Raw genomic sequence first — 23409 nt, forward strand, 5'->3', positions numbered from 1 at the left:
ACCAGGCCTGGCCACACACCCGTTTACTGCAGCTCAGAGGCGACAGAGCTATTGGCCTCCACCTGGGGGTCCCTCCCTGCTCCCCAGGATGGGTCAATTTCCTGAACCCAAGTAAAGGCACTCACCTTGGCCCCAGGTGGTCCAGCTGTTCCAGGATCACCCTGTATGGATAAAGGGTCTGTGAGCAGCTGCTGGGCCAGCCCACCCCAAGGCAGCGTCCACCCCTTCTCCACTAGGAGGAAGGGAAGGGTTAACTTTTCAGGACACTCTGACACCCCAGCTAAGAGCTGAGGGGTCCCAGGGCCACTGAGCAGGCTGTGCAGGGACCATGCCGCCCCCACCCTAACAGGCACATGGTCTGGACTGCCAGAAGCTAGTGGCATATTCCTTCATCTCCACTGTAGAAAGCACCTCCACTGAGATGACTTCACTCTCAACAGCTTGAGAAAGCTACTGAACGTGCCCTGCTAAAACCCAACCTTTTGAGATGCTCCAGGCCCCAAATCAAAGCCAAACCCTAAACGGAGCAGCTGGTGAAGAGATGGGGCCCCGCGAGTCCTCAGACTGCATCCCCGGGGGCTGCCTGGGGGGCGGGTGGCTCTGTCCCCATTAAGCCTGAGGAGGGTTGGGGGCTGGTGTCTCCCAGGGATGGGGGGAGTAGAGAAAAAAGCTCCGGGTCCTCTGGGGCGGTGACACCTCACTGCCCCAGCCTAGGAGCTCGCCTGTCCCCGAGCCTGGGGTATGGGGGCACCAAGATTTTTTCCCAAAACACCCCGTCTGTCCAAGTCATCAAAAACATTTCAGACATGTGGAACCAGGAGTCTTGATCCATGGGGCTTCAGAAAGACGGCGTGGACGGCCCCCTTCAGCCCGGGGTCTGGGAAGGGGTTGTGTGTGACTGCTGCCCCACTGGCCATTTCTGCCGTATTCTGAAAATTCCCCGATGGATGTGAACGTGTGCTACTAGGATCAGGGAACCGCAGGCTGCTGAGGCAGACTCCCAGCAGGAGGTGAGGCCCGGCCTCCTCCAGCCCAGGAGCCCCAGGCCCATCTCTCACTGACCTTGAGTCCTGGTGAGCCAGGCAGTCCCTGTAGAGAGGAGAGCAAGGGCGTTAGTGCAACCTGGGCCCTGCGGACGATGCTCCACGCACAAGAGCACCAGCATGTGCAAGTGCTCTTGGCTCTGACTGAGGACAGAAGGGAGGGCACCGACACACCCATGCAGTTCCACCAGCAGGTCAGTCCTCAGGCACCCCCAGAACACTCTCTGTGGAGGCCGGGGCTGGCTGTCCACTCACCTGCTGGGTGTCTGCCACCAGCCAACCCCACCGCATCTGCCCACCTTGGCTCACCCCATGACTTTTCAACTCACAAGGAAGTGTCTTCAGAGGGAGGTGTCCCCAAGGGTGGGGCATGCCATGGATTGCACAGCTCCTGGTCTCATGCAAGGCCAGTCCCAGGGACACCCTTCTGTCCCCCCAACCCCTGAAAATCTCGGCTCCTGGGAGGTACCTGGGGCCTGCCAGAGCCTCCGGCTGTTGACCAGAAAGGTCCCCCTGAGCCTTCCATGTCATCCTGGAGGAAACACACAGGGGACACGGGTCTGCGTCCCTTCTTAAAGGAAGCCCCTGCCTCCGAAGCTGGGCACTGGCTGGAGAGGTGGGGACCAGGCCTTGGCTGAGCAGGAACATCCCTCAGGGCTCCTGAAGTGGCTGCTCTTAGGTGGGGAGCATCTGCAGGATGCCTTCTGGAGGGGCCGGAATTGGCTGCAGGGGACCCTGGCTGGCGGGCGCCCAGGGCAGCCTCTCTTGGGTTTACGTATTTCATCTCGATCTGAGCGTGTGCATTGGGGCAGCACTGCACCACAAGCAGCCTTCCAGCACCAGTGGGACAAGTCTGAAGGCAGGGGACAGCCTGTCCTGCCGAGTTGGCTCAGACACAGGGGCCCTGCCATGGATGGCAGAAGCCCAGGGAGGGGCCACTCAGCCGGTGAGATGCCTGGGGGTGGTGGGGAGAAGGGAGGGGCCAGCCCACACAGGCTTTCTGAGGCCAGGGGCAGCTGCTACTCACAAATCCAGCGGCAAATCCTGGTCCTGGCGGCCCGGGGGGGCCAGGGGGCCCTCTAGGTCCAGCTGGGCCAGGGGTTCCAGCCAAACCGCTCTCCCCAGGAGGGCCAGCAGGGCCGGGGTCCCCCTTGCTTCCCTGCACAGGGCGGAGGAGAGAGATCATCAGTGCTCCCCGCTATCAGGATTTCAGTGTAACACCAGATGGCCACCATGTCCCCAACGCAGCTACACTTCCTCATGATGGTTTTAAAAATCTGGAAATCTGAAGAATTAACACTCTACAAAGCAATGCAAACCCAATAACTTCTCTGTTCCCTCTGGCTTTATGAGATGATTTCATCCACTGAGAAGCAGCCACGAAACAACCAAGTGAGAACAGACATGCGAGCTCACTGCTGTGGCTCTGGGGACAACACGCACTGCAGGGAGTGTGCTGCACATGCCTCCGTTACCTCAGCCCAGGCTCCCCAGCAGCTGGGGACGGCGAGGGCGGGCTGCGGGCAGGAGCCAGGGAGGAGAGGGGAGGGGAGGTTCGGCGCAGGTCTGGGGCAGGCTCAAGACTCTGTCACCACGGGGGTGTCTGGGGCTCGGGAGGACACAGGCCTCACTGCGATCTTGTTGGTCTGAAGGGCCTGGAGGAGCAGGAGAGCCAGCTCGAGTCTCAGGAGCATGTCTGTGACACGCAGCCCTGGCTGCCTGAAGCACAAGGACCCAAACGCTGGCAAGAGCCCGTGCACAGAAGCAGAACCAGGGCACGGGGACATGAGACGGCACGGGGACATGAGACGGGGAGGCTCCAGTGCCGAGGGCTTGCTTAGTGAGGGTCAGCCCCGACCTGGGGTCTAGCTGTGGCTTGGCCCAGCTGTCCCGCCTTCCATCGCTGCCATTCAACTGTCCTGAGCCTCAGTTTCCTCATCTGTAAACTGAGACGACCACCGTTCTCTCCTGAGCTCTGTGGGGAGCTACCAGGACAGTGTGAGGGACCCCAAGCCCAGCATTTCCCGAAACAAGGGCAGGAATGTGACTGGCTGCCCTGTGCAGTCCCTGGACAGGCCAGACAGTAGGAGGCCCCCAGCTCCCACCTGCTGCTGCGCCCCAATCTCATCCTCATTTCCACGCGTGTCTAATTTTCATTACGTCTCACCATTCTGCTTTTTTAACAGAAAGTTAACATTTTACCACCCGCTCTGCCTGAGAGCTAATTTTACTGGAATCTTACATCTTCCTTCCTTGGTTCTAACCTACTCTAGGGCTTTGTATCCTCTCACCATGTTTAGAAATCTCACCTACTTTTTGATCTTTAAAACGTTCCTATTAAAAAGTTTGCTTTTTTAAGCCTCTTTCTAATCCTGTCCTTTTTAATTTTTCTGTTTCTACTCAGTTCGTAATTAGGTTGTAGGGATCTAGAATTCTTGTTCACGTTACTCCAGGTTTTCTTTTTTAAAGTGTGTCATCTTTCCACGTGAGTGTCTAATCCCAGTGTCAGGACCTCCGGCCGTAACCAGAGGCACTCACGTCCGCGGCTGTGGTCTCGCCTCACCTTCCAGTCCTGTGGTGTGGGGCAGTTTTACCCTCTTGCTCATGTTAGACTTCATCAGCACGCTTCCCTCATGTATATATGTGCATACGTGTCTACACTAGACATACGTGCGTGTGTGTGTTTACATGTGCATACATGTGTCTACACTAGAGATGCATGTGTACTTACATGTGTGTTGATGGAGTTTGGATGTGTTGTCCCCTCCAAAACTCATGGAATTTTGATCCCCAATGTGGCAGTGTTGGAAACTGATTGAGTCATGGGGGTGGATCCCTCATGAATGGATTAATGCTCTCCCCGGGGGAGGGGGGATTAATGAGTGAGATCTCGCTCTATTAGTTCCTGTGACAGCTTGTTGTTTAAAAGACCCTGGAACCTCCTCTCTCTTGCTTCCTCTCTTGCCATGTCATCTGCTTGTACCCGCTGGCTGCCTGCCGCTTTTCTGCCATGAGTAGAAGAAGCCTGAGGCCCACGCCAGATGCAGCTGTCCCAGAATTGTAAGCCAAATAGACCTCTTTCCTTTATAAATTACGCAGTCTCAGGTATTTCTGTTATAGCAACACAAAACAGGCTAAAACATGTGTACATGTCTACACTAGAGATACATGTATTTATATGTGAGTACATGTCTACACTAGACATACGTGTGTGTATTTACATGTCATACATGTGCCTACACTAGAGATGCATGTATGTATTTACATGTGTACGTGTCTAGACTAGAGGTACGTGTGTGCACTTACATGTGCACACATATGTCTACACTAGAGATGCATGTGTGTGTATTTACATGAGTGGACGTGTCTACATTAGAGATACGTGTGTATGTATTTACATGTGCGTGTATGTACCTGTGTATACCCTAGAGATACATGTGTACAGGTGTATTCATATGTGTGTACATGTGTATATCCCTAGGGTATACACATGTACACATGAATTCACTTTATACCCATCTATCCTCTTGGCTTTTCCACAAAGGGAGCTCTGGACATCTTGGATATGATGGGGTGGCCTGCCCACAGAGGGGCCAGAGCCTGGAGGGGTCCTCCTGGGTGTCTGTGGAGGTCTCCAGGTGGCCCCTCCTCCTTAGCCAGGTCCGGCCTGTCCTCCTGCCCAGCAGGCCCAGGAGGAGTGGGTCGAGGCAAGGCTGCCACCTTGTGGGTCAGATGAGCCGTGGCCCAGTCCTTAGGCCTGTCCCGAGGGAAGGCCAGATCCATCAGAGAAAGGGGTCTGAGTTCAGGGCTCCCCACTGGGCAGGACCTGGCACCCTGGGGAAGCCTCTGGCCTCTCTCAGCTTTGCCTGAGAGCCAGCCAGGCCACCCAACAGAACCACAGGACGGGCCCCTTTGTGAGGACATGGGGACCCAGGTAGCCTCCCAAACTGGAACAGCCCAATGCCTGCCTCCTGAAGCCACTTTTTCTTATGTGTTTTCCCTGAGAGCTTGTTTCCAAGGGGCTGTGGGCTCCACAGCACACCTGGTCTCATTTCACGAAAAGACCAGAATCAGGGTGGACATGCTCATGCAGGACAAACACAGTGCCGCTGCCAGGGCCACTGCGGGCAGGATGGGTGGATGGAGCGTGGTCCCGGCCAGTGGGCACCAAGGAGGGCTCGTTTGACTATGGTGCCTCCCACACCCTCCCTGGGGGCACTTATCTACCACTCTGGGGGCCGGCATGCCAGGGCGTTCTGTTCCTACCTTGGGTCCTGGGGCGCCCGCTTCACCCTGCAGGGAGAAGGGTAGGGTCACTGCACAACCAGACCAAGCACAGCGAGCAGAGAAGGGCCCTCCACCCATGCACCCGCATCACCCGGACCCACATGGTCACTGCCTTGCTGTTTATGCCCACAGGCCATTCCTGGGGTGGTCCTGCCATCACCCCCTGTTTGTGGCTGGGAAGGAGCCCTGGGAAGGTGCTCAGCCAGAGCTTAGCCAGAGCTGTTGCTGCAGGAGAGCCCGGGGCTGGTTATCCTGGAAGGCGACAGGCTCTGAGCAGAGAGAGCTGCCTTCAGCAGCTTTGTCCCTACACGCGGCAGGGAGGCCCTTGTCTCTGCACACTAGGGCGCCGCCACAACGCTCTCTAGGTGGCCAGACACTAGCAACCCGACTGGACACTCGCAGGAAAACTGCCTGGAGGCCACAGCTCGGTGCGTTTGGTCAGAGGGCTGTACAGCCTCTGGGAAGTTTCTCTGCTATTGATGGAACCAAAATCAAAACACAAAATACAATTTTCACATCAAATGAAGTGTTGACATTGTTAACAAACTGTAAGTCCCATCGGTGTCATGGGGAAATGGTCGTCACCGTGTCCCAAGCCCCAGCTGGCAGCAGTAAGACCAAGGCCCAGGCAGCTACCCAAAGCCTCACTCGGGGCTTTTGCTCTCCATGGAGGCCACTGGCCCAGGCACCACATCCAGGGGTCGCCCACCTCTGGCCACCCAGCTTGGCGCCAGGTCGTCCACGTGGACATGCAGGTCACTTACGAGGCTGCCCTTCTGGCCGTGCTCTCCTAGCTTCCCTTCTCTTCCTGGAGGGCCTGGGGGTCCCTGGAGAGAGGAAAGCAGAGTGGGGTCTGTGTGGAATCCGCCACTGGAAAGATGTCTGGGCTCACGGGCCACTACCTGAACATCCACAGACTCCCCAAAAAGCAAGGACCCAGAATGTTCCAGACACAACCAGAGTCCCCAGCTCATGGGAGACCCCGCCCAGCACTCAGACCTCAACATTCAGTTTTTGTGCTTTGTCTCTTTTCCTGTTTTTTTTTTAATTTTCTTTTTTGAGTTGCTGATCAAATTGGGGAGACAAGCAGGGCCAACAGATCCCATGTGAAGGGGGTTCCCATGCTGATGCTGGGGGAATGCGCTGCCTCCCTTCTGAGTGGCAGCCTAGTAAAGTGTGCAAATGTAGATTAGGCATGCCGTTTAACCTAAAAAGACCCCTCAGGAGCTGACCCTAGGGAGAGCCTCCCTGGGGCTGTGGGCCAGGGTCCTGCTGGCATGGAGTTAGCCAGCACGGGCTCCTCTCACCCCTGGTCCTTGGCAGGGGCTCCTGGGAGAGGACCTTGGTTCCCCCAGAAGCATTCTGTGAGGTCAGCCGACCACCAACAGCCAGAGAGATTAGCGGTGCTGCTGCCGTCACCCAGAGCCTGAGTACCCCCAGAACCACAGGGGGGCCTGCTCTGGCTCCTCCACACCCCCAGGGTGGCCCAGAGAAGGGAGCCCCCCTCCAGCATTCGAGGAGAGGTGGCAAGGACTGGAGGCCCCAGGTAGTCAGTGTACAGTTCCCCATTCCGGGTGCTCACCCCACACTCCCAGCAGTCATGGCCCTGCCCCTGATGGACTTACCGGGGGGCCGGGAAAACCAGGAGGCCCATCCCGCCCAGGCACCCCAGGAAGGCCTGCGGGTCCTGGGATGTCAGAGCTGTTCACCCCAAAGCGGCCTGGCTCGCCGGGCAGGCCTGGGACGCCAGGGGGCCCTGGGGGGCCAGGGAAACCTCGCGGGCCCTGGATGGGGCAAACACAAGGTAGTCACAGCATCCATCAAGTGATAATCCCAACCAGGCCTTGTCACCACCCCCCAGGGGGTCCCAGCTGAGATCTCATGGAGGCCATGGCACACTCCACATGTGCACAGAGACAGTGGGCAGCAGCCACCCATCTGAGGACCACTCACCCTGAGGGTCTCCAGGTCACCACTGAAGCCGGACCCCTCCATGTCAATGAAGGTCTGTAGGGAAACAGCCAGACAGATATTCCAGAGCAGATGACCCCTGCCATGCTCCAGCGTGGACAGAGAATCCCGCTGGCCCTGCCCGGCCTGTTCCCTGAACACCACACACATATATGTGCACAGCCACACTCACACATACGTGCGCACATACACACACGTGCTCACATGCATGTACACACACACATATGCACATGCAACCCCCGTGCCTGTAGTTCACAGGGCTTACAGCAAGAAGCAGAGAGAAAGAAGCAAGGCTCCTCCACTGCCCCTAAAGAAACCTGAAGGAAGGTGGGCGAGGCCCCCTCACCCTGTGACCTGCAGCCCCGCCCACCTGCCCTGAGGGCAGCAGCTGGTCCTCCTGAGCCCAGCAGCCCCAAGGAGGCCGGTTTCTGGGCAGAGGAGATCAAAGGCGGGACTCACCAGCTTGTCGTGTCTGAAGGACGGTCCTGGGGGCCCCGGAGGTCCCTGGGGTCCTGGGGGTCCTCTTGGCCCAATTCCAGGATCCCCCTGGAAACACACACAAGCCAGTCAAACCACAGGTCAGGAGCCAAGACAGGAAAGAGGCCATTGCCCACAGCCAAGACTCACCTTCTCGCCCTTCTGACCTACATCTCCCGGAGCCCCTGGGAAGCCCTGTGGCCCAATGTCCCCCTGGAAGACAAAGACCAGGAGCTCTGTCAGGGAGGAGCACCTCTGTCCTGTCACCCCGTGGCCTGCCAACAGCACACAGCTTTACATCCTAAATGCTCCTCCCTCAGAGCATGGAAGAGACAGGAGCTGAGCCCTTCAAGGGAGGCCACAGAAGCCCCCCAAATCGGGACGGTGCCAGGCCCCCAGCAGCGAGAACCAGAACCCGCAGGTGGACACCACCAACCACACACGTCCATGCGAGCCCGTCTCAGCTGCAGCTACTGGGAGAACTGCATGCAGCACTCTCAAGACATTAATCGTGGGGTCACCATGACGTCCTTGCCAAACAGTGGGTGCTCAGTCTGGTGTATGTGTGTGTGAGGTGTGTAGTGTGTGCGTGCTGTGTGTAATGTATATGTGGAGTGCGTGTGGTGTGTTGTGTGTGTTACACATGAATATGTGCATGCACGTGGGCTGTGTGCACATGGTGGCGGCACTGTGGACAGATGGTCCCTGAGTGTTTGCTACTTGGGTAAGTGGCCAGAGGCCCTCGTGCCTAAATGACGGTCAGTGTTTCTGAATGTCCACGTGTGCTTGGAAAAGGCAGTGCAGGATTTGTTTTTCAGACAGGAAAATATAATATGATCATCTAATATGATCTGTGGAGCAAGCTATTGCCTGGCCAGGGATCCTGCAGCGCACACACGTGCCTGTGCAGGCACACGCACGCACTCTGTGGATTCAGGACGCCCCGTGGAGTCTCCCACCGTGACTGTGTGTGTGTGTGGTTTGCTCGGTCTTCCACAGCCTTGCTGTGCGGCTGTGTTGTCACGGGCGACACCATCATCGGTGATCACTCCACAGTCAATATGAAATATTCCTTCTCGTCCTATTAGAATGTTCTTGACCCAGATCTATCGAGTCCAGGATTAACACTGTGACATTTGCTTTCTGCCTCTGTTATGTCACCATTTGCTGGTACACTGTTTCCCAAATCTTCACTTATGGCTGTAGTGTGTCATTTTATTGTGTTTCTTGGAAATAGTGCTTGTTGATTTTCAAAAATCTGAACTTTTTCAGGGCAGAAACTCTCACATCACTGGTGACGTTGCCCTCGCCTGCCTGCATGTCTTCTCTTCTGCACATGGACCCCCCACACATGCAGACTTTCCGTCCTACCTGTACTCCTCTCCCTCTCGGGACAGGGAAGGGAAACCTTCTATTTCTTTCCTTTCCCTTTTCTCCTGGTGCTTATCTGGACACCTCAACCCACATGCATAACCACGTATTTTTCCACCAACAGTTAGACGAACTTCATAACACTGTCAAGCTGCATTGTAACATGGTCCCATTGTGGAACCGCTTCATGGTGATGGTGTTGGCTTTAAAAGCTGAGGGGTCTTATGCAAACTCACAGACAATGTCTGGCTCAGAAAGAAAAACAAACTTACGGGTCTTCCGTCTTTACCAGGGTCGCCCTGGAATGTGCAAGAGAAGCCATCAGAGACAGGAAGCTGCCGTTCCCATGCCCCCCACCCCCCGTCTGAACACAGAAGTGCACCCTGCATGCCAAGCCCCTGCGCGTCTTGGGAGAATGACTGTCTAAGAGGTGGCAGAGGCCCCGTTCCTGCGGATGTTCTGCCTTCTGCACTGACAGCCGCAGTCACATCTGCCAGGGCAGTTTCTGGGCCACCCTGATCACCTGCCAGCACCACCCTGAGTGGATGGCTGCTCCTGGGGTCTCCAGGGTCCCAATGACACGCTGCTCTGCTCCCAGCTAGCTCTCAGCCTCACCCTCTGTCCCTCCTGCCCAAGCCCCCCACCTCCCAACAGGACCAGCCCCAGCAGGATAAGGACTCACCAGAGCGCCGTCCCTCCCCGGAGCACCGTCCTTCCCCGGCAGCCCCGGGGGTCCGGGGGGTCCCTGCAGCCTGGGGACAGGTTGTGCATCCGGGCCTGAGGGACCCTGGGGACTGATTGGACCTGGGGGATTCTGGGGACAGACTGGGCATGCAGGACCCTGGGGACCAACTGGGCCAGGCAGGCCCCGAGCACCCGGCTCCCCTTTCTGTCCCTTCTGTCCTTCCTAGGGACAAAGAGAACAGGAAGGCACAGGCTGGGGTGCAGCCACACACACGCAGCCACACACACCGAGTCAGGGCTGGGCTCTGTGTCACAGAGGGGACATGCGGTAGACTGTGTGCTGGGCAGAGGGGGAGACAGGGCACAGAGGAGGAGGGAGGCATGAGCCCTGAGGGGCTCCATTAGGGTCCCCAGTGAGTGCACCAGAAGGCCCTGATTGCTCTGGTTCCCTGAGGTTCAGGGAAGGGGCCTCACCTTTTCTAGGCTGCCCCCCGCGTTCTGGACACGACTGTCCCATGTGGAAACCGAGTCTGAGCCAGGAAGGGTCTGAGCTAGGAAGAGGGGCAGCGGCACCACGGTCAGACCCCAACGTGACCCCAGGCTCTGTTCTCGGCTCTGTCACCCGTGGACCCATGCTCAGTCCTGGCCTGGAGCCCGCTGGACATGGGACAAGCCGGGCTTTAGTGGCACTCCCTGAGCACATGCCGCAGCCAGTGTCCCAGGTGGGAGATACGGAAGCGACACCAGGGCAGGCAACAAGGGCAGAGAACTTAAAACTGACAGTGAAGCCAGCGCGGCTGTGCTGAGCCATGATGGTAAAGGCTGAGGCCTTCTGGAATATTCTTCCCCGATTCCCTATAACAAGAGAGCCCGGACCACCAAGTGCCTTCTGATCACTCATCTTTCTCCTGCTCCTTTTTTCCCTTCCAACTTCTAACGTGAAAATTTGAAAACCAATGGAAATCCTACAAGGGAAGGACAGCAAGCGCCCACTGCCCCCAGACCACCACCCTCTCACGTGTGCTCTCTCACTCTCACGCACACGTGCACACGTACACACACACACACATGCAGGCATGTGCGCATATATGCATGCACACATGTGCGCACACACGTGTGCACTTCATCATTCCCCTTTGGTGGAACCATCTGAGAGCATGTGGCATCTATTGCAGCCTCTGCCCTGAATACTATGGTGTCTCCTAAGAGCAAGGACATCTCTCACAAACCAAACATTTGGGAAATCTAACACTGTCATATGTAATGATCTAACATAGCCCCAAATCAAATTTCCCCAAAGGCCCAGTGATGTCCTTTGTGGATTCTTTTCTGGGGATGGCGATGTGGGGCTCCAGAACCTGATCCAGGACCATGTGTGGCATTTAGCTTTGTATCCTGTAATGTGGATGGATCAGTGGTCAGCACTGCCACCCGCAGGGCAAATCTGGGCCCAGTCAGCCCTCTGTCTGCTTCTGGACAGCCCTCGAGCTAAGCATGGTTTTTACAGATTCGTAAAAACAAGAAAAATCCAACGATAAAAACCACCACCACAAAGAATGTGCCACAGAGGCTACAGGAGGCCCATAAAGCCTAATATATCATGTGGCCATCGTGTGGCCTTCATGGGAGACATCTGCGGACTGGCTATGGGTCAGTCCCTACTCTTCTTCCTTCCCCCAGTTTGCATATTTACTGCGACTGGGCTCAGGCTGAGCGTCCTCGCTGGAACACGTGTGTGCGTGCTTGTGTGCATGTGTGTATGTGTGTGCATGAAGGGGTCCTCCTGGGGCTTCTCCTCCTCAAAGGTGCCTCTCCTGCTTGTGATTCATAAGTCTTCTGTGGGGTGATGCTTGGAGACTGTTCCCAGACACCCTCTTATCCCAGAGGTAGTCAGCTGGGTAACACATAGTTTACACAGTGGTGAAACGCCTCACGTGCTGAAATCCTTTCCTGGGGACATGTAGATGTTCCTGTTTTCTGAGTGAAGTTTGGAGGAATCCTGTGCCCCCTTTAGTGGAGGCAGTGGAGTCCCCATTTCTCATTTTGATCAGTGCCAGACAGTCGTAATTCGCTGGGCTTGGAGACTAGATGGGATTTGAGGTTCTATAGCCAGTCACATAGACTGACTGATCCCAGGGGAGGTGACCTTTTCCAGGGCTGCACAACTGGCTCTCACGGCCCTCACGCATCCTCACTTCTCTGCAGATGCCTGTCCCTGTTTCCAGGAGAAACTGGACCACACCCACACCAGCCCCACCACTCCGCAGAGCAGCAGGTCTGGCTGCTGCCCTTGAGCATAGCATAGCACTGTGCTCAGGCTCACTCTCTAGGCCCTGGCTGGGTGTCCCCACAACCCCCACCCCCAACCCAGGCATCATCACCCAGACCCTGCTGCAATGCGGGATCCACCAGGAGCCACACATCTCGGTCTCGGCCACAAGAGTGTAGCCTAGGCACTTTCCCACGGGATGGCCAGAGTATCGGCATTATCTAAGGCTACGCTAAAATCCCTGCCTCTGGAATCTTTAAAACTCCAAAATCATTGCTAAAAGAAATCAAAGAAGACATAAATAAAAGGAGAGCTATACAGTGCTCATGGGTCTGAAGACTCAATGTTATTACAATTCCACTGCCCACCAAACTGACATGGATTTGGTGACATTCCAGACAGAATGCCAGCATACTTCTGTTTTCTTTTTTTTTCTGGTAGAAACTGACAACCTGATTCCTTAACATACATGTAGAAGGCAGAACTCTAAAGGTGTCTACCAAGACCCTGATCCAAGACCCAGTACCCTGGTCATTCACTCTCTAGCACTGCCGTGGAGGGACTTTGGAGACATAGGGAAGGTTACTAATCAGCCAACTTTAAGAGAGGGAGATTATCCTGGATGATGTGGGTGGACCCAGGAGACGAAGGCAGGAGAGGAGGTTAGAGGTGGCAGGCAACCTCGAGAGGCTGGGGACGACCTCAGTCTGACAGTTAGTTGGCCAGGAGGCTGGAACCTCCATCCCAAAGCCGCAAGGAACTGAGTTCTGATAATGACCAGAGTGGGCAGCAACCAGCTCCTCCCCAGAGCTTCCTGGGGGAGCCCTGTGGATGCCTTGACTTTAGCGCACACGCCTGTGCCGGGCTTCCAGCCCATGGGAGGTGCCCACGCATTCCCCACCAGGAACTACAGAAAGCAAGGGACACCACGACCAGGAGAGGCCTCGTCCAAGTGGCAGCTGCTGTGCCCCGATGTGAGGGTGTGTTTGTGATAGGCAGGCAGCCTCCTGCCTGGCCACACACACACACAACACACACCACACCCCACACCACACCATACATACTACACACCACACACCACACAACACACACCCACACCCCCAACACCACACACACACACACACCATACACCCCCCCACACACACACACAACACACAGAAAGGTTTTACCTGCTAGTGGCACCACCGTGGTTTCTTCCTGGACTTCAGCTCTGGAGTCTTCTGTGGGTGGAGGAGTGACCGGGGGAGGCTCGGGGAGGCTGGGTGTGAGGGACGTGGCCTGGCAGGTGAAAGTGACAAGCTGGCTTTAGTACCCAGCACACGTGTGGTCCTATGAGCAAGTGTGCCGGCAAATCTGTCCGGCCAAGATTTACTTGGTGTGTAAAGTAAAATATGTACGGGTTTTAAGAAAGATAAGAAAAACATTGTCTTAGAAGGAGCTCCAGGACTCCCTCCAGAGCTGCTTGCTTGGGTTTTCTGCTGAACAGCCCCTGGGGACAGCGTCTCCACAGCCCTGGCTGCCCCACCCTGTGAGCTCAGCAAGTCCCTTCCTCAGCCTGACGGCTCCCCAAGCACTGGGGGTGGCAGAGCCTTGTCAGGGCCCAGGACAGGCTACTTCCTGCAGTCGGGGGACATGGAAGGGTGAATCTTAAACATGGTGCCAGGTGCCTGCAGAACCTCCTTGTGTCCGGCTGCACAGCTGTGGGGTGTGAGCTATGCTGCAGGGCAGGTGTGTCTTCATTGAGAGTCGTGACCGTGGACTGCATGCCCTGTGCCCCACGCCTGCAGCTGCCACTGCTGACTGATTCCTAGGGACCCCCGCCCCTGAGTGGATGACCGCTCTGCTCTGAAAATCCATCTCCCCTGTTCCCAAAGGTGCATGGTGCTTCCAGAACGCAGGTGAGTGGGTGCTCAAATGTGCGGTCGGGAGCCCCCACACATCTCCGCATGTGGCCTGCACATCCTGGTGGACAGGCCACGTGGTCACTCTGGCCAGGCAGTGGCCGTGAAGCTTGTCTGAGGGCTCCCCCTGATGCCTGGCAGGTGAGCAGCAGCCGGAGCTGGACCCCACGTCTTCCCTCCTCAGCCAACACCTGGTCACCCAGAGGAGGGTCCGAGGGGGCCCCAAGCTGTGGTTGGCCACGCAGACATCCCAGAGTGGGGCTGCAGTGGGAGACCAGAGCATTCGCCAGCCTGAGAGAGGCTCCCACACAGCTGGTGGTCTGGCCAGGCCCTTCAGGGATGCCCCGTTCAGCCGGTCTGCTGGGCCCGATTCTCTACAGTGCTGGCCTGGCCAGGGCCAGGTGCTTCGTTAAGCAGCAGGTTGTAGGGCTGAGGTGGGAATGTGTGAACAGGGCCCCATTTTGGTTATTAGTGATCCCAAGGCTGAGTCATCTCATCTCAGCCCAGCCCAGCCCACATGCCCAGGCCCCTGGAGAGACATAGCAGTCCCCAGGACCAACCCTGCAGAAGAGGGCTGGCAGCTGCAGGGTGAGAGCCCATCCAACCCTGGCAGGGGCCATCGCTGGACTGCCATCCTGTATTGTCCGGGGGTCCTGCTAGGTGCTAGGACCAGTCCCAGTTGGGTGCATGTTCTCTCCCCAAGAGCTGCCTGACCCCACGTACACCAGTGCAAAGGTCATGGAGTCCCCAGAACCCAAGCCCTGGGTCGAGACCCACCGTGAAGACAGGCCCTCCTGCCAGATGCCGGGGGCACAGAGGGGCCCACGCAGTTCATCCACACTGGAAAAAGCCACGGCCCTTTCATATCCTTGGACCCTCCTCCTGCCCCCTCCTGTGTGTTTTTTCAGGTGGCCCAAGCCGGAAAAAACACAGTACTTTGGCTGCCCAGAAGAACCCTTCTTCACCCTAACAGATTTACAGACCCATTGGTTCGTTATGGCTGCCTATAAGTTAATGCGGGGCGGGGGCAGCTGGAACACCAGGGTCACTCCACAGAGCCGGGAAGGCTAGGGTCAGGAGCCTCATTTTAAGGAGGGGGGGCTGGAAGGGGCGAGCCCATCCTCAGACCCATCCCCACCTCCCCTTTCCCTCTGGGAATTTGTCTTCGTGACACAGAGGAGCCCGTGGAAGTCACACACTTGTGTGCACATGTGTGTGCACCCCCACTGCTGGGGTCGAACCCCAGCCAGAGAGAGAGCCCTCTCAGGAGCAGGAGGGTGGCCTTGGCCTCACGCACGACTCACCGTTCCCTCTGTGAGGCGCTCTCTGCTCTCCGGCAGTCCACTTCCGAAGTCTCCGGACGCCTGAAGGGTTTGAGAAAAATGAGTGGAACAACGTGGCCCAAGCACCCACCCCCGCAGGGCCTGGAGAGCCAGCTGGCAGCGTCGGACTCCCTGCGGCCCCACCAACACCGCCCCTCGCGGCTGTGCCCAGCATCCTTGGAGGGAGGAGTCAGGGGAGGATGGTGACCAGTAAGTCATGTCCAGTCAGATCAACTGGACGGCCCTTCAGAGCTCAGCTTGGTGTTGGCTAGACACAGAGAACCCTGAAGAAGAGACTCCTTTCTCCTTCCCCGGCCACCCCGTTCCAGGACGGTCAGGGCACAGCATTTGTCACTGTGCAGGCCGTGCCAGGTGGGAGCCTGCCGTCGAGGAAGTGCCTCGTGGAGCCCAGCAGCCTCTACACAGAGCAGCGCTGCCATGGAGACATGGCCTGTCATCACGTCCACCCCGGATGCCTGCCTGAACGGACATCCTCACTGTACCCACGGCCGTGCATCTGACCTGCTCCCGGGGGGACTGCCCTTCTCTCTGCCACAGTTTGAACTTAATGAAAACCCGGAGGGGAAACGTCACCTGAGCCCACTAACGACCGCACAGTTTGAGGCGGGCCCTGGTGGGGTGTGTGTGTAGAGGATGCCCCGGCGGCTGACCCTCCCCGCACCTCGGGCAGCCCACAGCCCTGCACATAGGAAGCAGCATCAGGGAGCCAGTGTTGTCATGGCCAGCGTTGTCATGGCCACCGGGAAAGAATGACAGCTGGCTGGTTAGCCCAGCGGGAAGAGCGCGGTTCTGCCCACACCAAGGTCTAGGGTTCAACCCCTGTACTGGCCAGCAGCCAGAAATACTCCAAAACAACAACAAAATTCAACTACTTCCAGGATCTCTCTCAGTATAAAAGCAATAGATTTATCAGGCAAAATACTCAATACATGTGCAGTGTACATGCATCTACATAACTGCCCACGCCCAGCACAGCCGGTCTCTGCTCAAGAGGCTACACACACCACACACAGACACACATACCACACACACACCATGCACAGACACACACACCACACACAGACACATACCACACACAGACACACACACACCACATACACCACACACACACTACACACAGACACACACACCACACAGACACACACAGACACACACACACCACACAGAAACACACCGCACAGAAACATACCACACACATACCACACAGGCACACACACCACACAGAAACACACCACACAGAGACATATCACACACATACCACACAGGCACACACACCACATACACACCACACATACACCACAAACACACCACAAAGACATCACACATACAAAACAGACACACACACCACACAGACACACTGACACCACACACAGACACATACCACACACACACCACACACAGACCCACACACACCACACAGACACATACCACACACACACCACACACGGACACACACACACTGACCACACACACACATTACACGCACACACACAACACACAGACAGACACACCCCACACACAGACACATACCACACACAAACACACACACAGACACACACACACACCACAGACGCACACACCACAGACACACATACCATGCACACATGCACACACCATACACACACATATCTAAGGGACCTTCAAAAAGTTCGTGGGAAGATTCGTATTCTTTCACCTCTACCTCTTCACTAATGTTTGAAGTGCCCTCGTCCATTTTTCTGAGGTCACTCCTATCTGCTTTATCACCCAACTGTCTATCACAGGGGTGGTTTTGAATGTTTACTTTATATTCCATATTTCTCTATAGAGGGAAATTGCAGGAGGTCATGAAATGTTACCCAGCTTGCTGGTCCACAGGTGGCATCTTTTGGGACTTCCCCATTGTATCACTTTGGGATCCAGGGCAAGGCCAGCCATCGACCCTGGGCCCAGCCTCCCACAATGGGGGAGACTCCAGCCCCAGCCCACATGGTCACTCACCCCGTCTGCGTCATCGTCCTCCTCGTCCAGGCAGTGCAGGGGGCTGACCTGGGGGTCCCCACGCACCCTCAGCTCTGCGATCATCCCCTAAACACAGAGGGAGAGAAAGGTCACCAGTGGTCTGAGGGCAGGCGGCTCAGGGCACAGGGAGACCATGACTCACACCAGCTCCCAGCTCGGAGGCTGGAGCCGAACATGCTGGAGATTTTGGCATGTGCCTGAGAAGGGTGAGGGCAAGGTTGCCGCAGAGAGTGGAGGCCCTCAGGTCGCTCTCCTCAGGGGCCAGAGACACCTCATGCCGGGGAGACTTGGGGATGAAGCCCATAGGGCGTGTCCCGGGCGCCTCGAGACCAAGGCCGGGGCGGGTGAATGGAGGGGGCACCGTCACTCGCTGATGTGACACGCCTGAGTGATACTGACTTTAAGACGCAGCAGCCGAGGCTTGAATAAAGTCCTGGAAGAGAGAGACTAGATCTGGAGGAGCAACTTCACCTTTTTATAGGAAACAAAACCAGAAGCCAAGGACGAAGACAAAAAGTCATATTGCACTTGGAATGTGCTCCTCGGCCAGCCCAGCTGGGCTCCCCAGACCCACGTGACTCGCGGCCTGATGACACTACTTCCTGCCCGGAAGTGACACGCGTGTTCACACGCTTCCACCAGCACCTTCTGTGCTTTTTAACATTTTAGTCCACTGGTATTTACTAATTTAGTGTATTTTTTCCTAAATAGAGACCACATTTCCGATTCAAAGATGCACATTTCATTAACTCCCACAGTAAAGGGCTCTAGGTCAGGGTTCAGCAAAACTTCCGGCCTCAAGGGCCTTCCGGTCTTTGTGGCATCTACTCTGCCGTAGCACCAGGAAATCAACCACAGACAATAAGATAGAGAATGGGCCGGGCTGTTGCAATGAAACTTTATCAATGGACACTGAAATGTGAATTTCATATCATTTTCATGTGTCACAAGATATTCCTCTTTTGGTTTTTTCAAACTATTCAAACGCTCTGGCTTATGTGATGCACAAAAGCAGGCGGGCTGGATGCCTGCGGGCCCCAGTGTAGGTGATGCTGTCATCCTGTACTCAGGCTCCTGTATCAGCAGGAGCCATGAGTGCATGACCTCCCTGCTCCACACCAAGGAGTGCATGGCAACAAACACCCTGGCATGTCCCCAGCTTGGCACTTGCCTGAGGGCTCCACTCACCTCTCCAGGCTCAGCTCAGGCCACTTCTTCCATTAGGCTCTCCCTAATGTCCTTCCCTAGGAGGGTCAGAGCTTCTGGATCAGTTCTGCCTCTCCCCCACCCCTCCTGATGCCGATGGTGAGGCTTGTGAAGATGTATGCACATGTGTGTGTACATGTATGTGCATGGCCTGTATGCACACACGTGCAAATCTGTGTGTGGTCATGTGCATGTGTGTGCACACATACACCTCCACCTGCTCCTGGTAGGTGAAAGACGAACCAAGTGAGTGTTGGGGCCAGGCAGGGAGAGGGAGGCAGGGACTTGGGAACCCCTACAGCCCCATGACACCATGGCTTTGCTGTTTTCCAACACAGTGTCCAACCAGGCCAGTGACCCAGCATGCCAGCGAGTCTGCCTTCTGCAAAAGTGCATGGGGGGCTGATTCCACGGCTGCAGGCCACACACTCAGGGTTGTCAAACCTGCCGCCCCTTCACACGCCAACACTGGGGAAGGCCTAGCTCCAAGTCACTGGATCACTTCCCCGTCGCTGGGTTGATCTTGGAAGGCAGTAGACGGTGTCCACTGGCGGGATTACACCATGTCTCCACGTTCTCCCCACTTAACTTCGGCACATTCCAGAAGATCAAAGACAAGAGCCCACAGCAGGAACAACGTTGAGGCCTGTCCTCCATGGGCCAAACTCCGTGGGTGTCCGGGGAGTCCCGCTTGCCTGCCCCCCACACCTGGCATCAGGTAGCTGCACTGCTCTCAGTCTGACTCTGAGTGGTCAGAGGTTCGAGAAGGTTCTGGGATGCAGCCAGGCAGGTGACACCCAGGGGAAGGGAAAGACAGTAGCCAGACCCCAGGGCATCCAAGACAAGCAGAGTCAGCATCAATGTCCCCATAACAATCTCCAGGCTGGCTGGCAGCAGCACTTCAGGCAGGAGGCAATGATGGCTGAGGCTTCGTTCTAGTTACTGGAGAAAGTGACAGGGTACGGGGAGCGTCATCCATGAGGTCCTGTCCTGTGTCGTTGGGACATGTCAGGGGCACTCAATGAGGCCTGAGATTAGCCCCTCTTGTTCCAACACACCAGCGCAGACACACCTGTGCCCTAGTGGAACCAGCACAGGTCCCTCTGCAACCTCCGCTGCCCCCAGCCTCACCCTCGCCCTCTGGCCACTGCCCCTCCCAGTGCAAATTCCACTGACTTCTTCAGCTGCAGGCTCAGTCCTCCAGGGCCTTGGACCAGCCCCACAGTGTCCTCAGCACATGATGGTCGGGGTGGGCTTCCCACAGACACCAAGGTCAGAACGAGGCCTGGCTCTGACTGGCTATGCGGGAATCGTGCTGACAGCCTGTCCAGCCTCACAGTGTGGCCCTGAGCCCCTGAGGGCTACAGCGGATCTGAGGGGCAGCGTGGGGGGGCTGGCCACAGACAGGCCCAGGCCTGGGGCTCTGGGTCAGAAAAGGAGCAGCCCATGGATGGGAGGAGAGGACAGCATTTGGCCCCAGTTGGTCCAACTGAGGGACCCTGGAATTCTGGGAGCTCCAACCATCAGGAGGGCAGCCGTTGCCCAGGAGGGGTGTGTCAGTGAGCGTGTGAGTGAGCGCGTGTGAGAGCATGTGTGTTTGTGTGCAAGCATCAAGTGTGAGTGTGTGACAGAATATGCATGTGGGGCACAGCCAAGGAGCACAGTCCCAGGACCTGCCCAGGTGTGCACAGAAGCCCTGCCTGCCACGTCCAGGTACTAGATGCCACTGCCCACAGAAAGCACAGGAGACCCAATTCTTGGCTTAAAAATGCAGGGGGAGGGGCATTTCCTGCAGTCAGCCTCTAGGCCAGGTCAGGGGTTGTCACAGCAGCACTTCCTGGAAACACACTGAGATGCAAATTCATGCCCACCCAGTGCAGGCCGGGCAGTGTAGGCCGGGCAGTGCAGGCCGGGCAAGGGCAGGACATCTGGCTATGGTGACTGAGTCTTCACTTCTGAGAGCCGCAGGACCCGGAGGGGCCAGGGTTGAATTCTAGAAATTTGTGCTTCCCCATGGGACAGCACTGGCCTGGGGGCACTTTTGGTGTCAGAGGTGAAGGAGGGCCTGGGTGCTCCAGAAAATCCTCGTCACACAGACACGCACTGTCCTGTGAGGCCCCGAGCTCCACCACAGACCTTGCCCACCACACGTGCATGTGGGCTGCAGTGCCATGGGGGCCACGACCAGGAGAAGGTGGGCACAGAGAGGGCAGAGGAGCACTGGATCCTGCACTTGGCCCACGGACGCTGGCTCCAGGGGCTGGAGCTGCCCCAGCAGCACATTTAGTGTGTTTAGGGTCAGTAGTGCAAAAGCAACAGGCCATGGCAAATATTTAATGGACTTGGAACCAAAAGTGGTGAAATCCGGAGACTGGAAACTGAGGGTCACAAAGCGTTCTGTTAGTACAGATTGTGTAGAACGCTCCCTGTCGCGCTGCCTTACAGAAGACATGATGTAAACCCGTGTGTAAATGGTCAGAATCTCCCGCAGTGACAGCCAGGATCTGGGGCCACCCACTGGTCTTCAGTCTCCCTCTGCCTGTTTCCCAGGGACCTCCGTGGCCTTTGGGGATGGCTTCTTTGCCCCACCCCTTCCCCCAGCCTGGAAATGCCACCTCCGGGCTGGGGCAGTGAGGGCTGATGAGCCTGTTTGGGTGTCAGGGGACACAACCTGCTCCAGGCCCAGCCTCCCCACCCCCACCTCAATGCTGACAGTCCTGGGGCCTCCCTCCAAGCCGGCCTAGTCCCGGCTACACCAATGAGGTCATGGTTCCATATCCTCATGCTCGGGTACTGAGGGCTTCAGCCACCTCACTTGATCAGGCCTGAACTTGTTGTTACTATTTGCTGAGCAAGTGGCTTCTGCATGGTCACACACACGCCCGAGTGCTTCAGTTCATTACAAATGCTCCATTCAGTGAAGTCAGACGCTGTGTGGACACTGGGGCATGTATCGTGTCCAGTTAACCCCCCAGTGAGTGCCCCTTCAGATGAGGAAGACAGGGTCAAGGTGCTGGTGACAGAAGGTGGTGTTGGGTAGAAGCCAGGGGGCACCCAGGGAGCCAGGCTGGAAGCAGACCTGTGGGCGCCCCGAGCACTCCCTTGGTCAGGAGCAGGGTCTAGTGTGGCCGGGGCAGGGGGACCCCAGGAGGAGGACTGCTGGGGTCAGAGGGCCCTACTGACCCTCCTGCCTGCTCTATGCACCTGCTCTGGTGGCATGAACATGGCGGGCCTGGTAGGCGGCCACACGGCGTCACACCTGGACTGTTTGTTTTATGTAATGTGGCCATAGCTGCATGCTGAGGAGGACTCACAGCCTCAGCCGCTTCTGTCACTGAACAGAATACAGATGAGAGAGCCCAGCACCCAACTGGAGCTGCCCGTGTCCCAGGCGCAAACTCCTGAGCACAGTGCAGCTCCCGGAGGCGCCAAGGGGCATTTGTGGGTGGGCAGTCAGGATGAAGAGACAGCAGAAGTCAAAAGAAAGACATGAAAGAAAGCCCAGGCAGAGAAGAATCGGCTTCATAAAGAGAAAAGTACATGCAGTGACTGAGGAAACAAGGCGCCTCCGACAGAGACCTTAAGTCACGGAAATGCAGCTGCAGAGCCTTTCCAGTGATTAGAAAAGGGCCATATACACTGCAATGGAGCTGCAAACAATGTTGTAAGAAAGCCTTGTAATAAATACACGGAATTAGTGATTTCCCAGGAGATGTTTATTTCCAAATTTGACTTAAAAAGAAGAATAAACCAGAAAAGACCAATTATGTTCAAGAAATAAACGCTCTGTATGGGTCTGTGTGGACCTGGCAAGGGCTGAGGTCGGCGTCCAAGGCACGATCCTGTTCTCTCTCTGAGCCGCGTGCGGCGGCCATGAGGGGCTGAGCACCCTCACTTGAGGGGATTCTAAGGAAGCCTCACTTTCCTCTCGGCACCGAAAGTGCTGCCTGTTTTTGCCAAACCTTATAAATCACACAACCTGAATGGCTGCTTCTCGAGAATCTCAATTCAGAAGACTGAAAAATTCTTGTGCCAAGCCAACTCTTTCTCCTATTCTACCACACAAACATGCTTCTCCTCTCCCCAGCTGGAATCTGATCTAAAACCCACAGAGAAAACTCCTGAAACCGCTAGTCTTTGGGGTCAGGACGAGCTGGACTGCTGAAATCACAGGACAGAAGCCCGGAGCACGCCGCCCGGGACATGCCGGGCCCAGCTCAGAGCCAGACACGGACCAGACACCCTCCCTTCCATCTTCTTAACCTTCAAAGATTTTGCTGGAATGTTAAAAGTCATGGTGTCTTCTCCAGGCCAGATTTAACTCCCTAAACACTTCAAGTATCCCAATGGATTAAAAAAATGACAAGGTAAAAAGGCAAATGACAAATGGGAAAAGATGTGCAGCATCCAAAAGCAAGGATCAGCCTCTCACATACAAAGAGCCTGTGCAAGTCACCAGGAAACATCAAACCATCAAAAATGCAAGGAGCACAAATAAGCTGGTCACAAAAGAAGAAACACAATGAAAGAGCCAATGCATAGGTGAGAAAAATAAAAGTCCATTTTCACTAACAGTTCAAGAAATGCAAATTAAACACCAAGATACCATCTGCAAGAATCCACCTGGCAAGTGTGTCTTACACAGATCATGGCAGTACTGGCGGGACAGCTGGACCCTGATCCCCTCCATTAGCACAACTGGGGCACAGCCATGCACTCAACAGCACATGGCACTTTTCTGTCAAAGTTTAAAGACATAACAGAACTTATGGGATATTTCTTCTATCAAGAAAGCCCTGGGAAATCGCATGACACATTGCCTCTCTCTAGATTAGGTGACTCTCTCTGACTTCTGT

General features: G+C 56.1%; 1 protein-coding gene across 4 annotated transcripts in view; it reads right to left on the bottom strand.

The window, feature by feature from the left end:
* The window catches only part of COL18A1 (collagen type XVIII alpha 1 chain), a 110426-nt gene that overhangs the window by 21044 nt on the left and 65973 nt on the right, over nucleotides 1–23409 (bottom strand). For all 4 annotated transcript variants that reach the window (XM_063080573.1, XM_063080564.1, XM_063080555.1 and 1 more), the window contains exons 3-18: nucleotides 17327–17413; nucleotides 15308–15367; nucleotides 13272–13380; nucleotides 10308–10384; nucleotides 9832–10056; nucleotides 9422–9448; nucleotides 7929–7991; nucleotides 7761–7847; nucleotides 7284–7337; nucleotides 6956–7114; nucleotides 6095–6157; nucleotides 5310–5336; nucleotides 2071–2202; nucleotides 1513–1575; nucleotides 1063–1089; nucleotides 126–161 (exon numbers count right to left, since the gene is read on the bottom strand). In XM_063080573.1, coding sequence (XP_062936643.1) covers nucleotides 126–161; nucleotides 1063–1089; nucleotides 1513–1575; nucleotides 2071–2202; nucleotides 5310–5336; nucleotides 6095–6157; nucleotides 6956–7114; nucleotides 7284–7337; nucleotides 7761–7847; nucleotides 7929–7991; nucleotides 9422–9448; nucleotides 9832–10056; nucleotides 10308–10384; nucleotides 13272–13380; nucleotides 15308–15367; nucleotides 17327–17413 — 1296 coding nt within the window. The remainder of the gene's footprint in view (nucleotides 1–125; nucleotides 162–1062; nucleotides 1090–1512; nucleotides 1576–2070; nucleotides 2203–5309; nucleotides 5337–6094; nucleotides 6158–6955; nucleotides 7115–7283; nucleotides 7338–7760; nucleotides 7848–7928; nucleotides 7992–9421; nucleotides 9449–9831; nucleotides 10057–10307; nucleotides 10385–13271; nucleotides 13381–15307; nucleotides 15368–17326; nucleotides 17414–23409) is intronic.

The sequence above is a fragment of the Cynocephalus volans genome, chromosome 1 (genome assembly GCF_027409185.1).
Source record: "Cynocephalus volans isolate mCynVol1 chromosome 1, mCynVol1.pri, whole genome shotgun sequence".
Classification (NCBI taxonomy): Eukaryota; Metazoa; Chordata; class Mammalia; order Dermoptera; family Cynocephalidae; genus Cynocephalus; species Cynocephalus volans.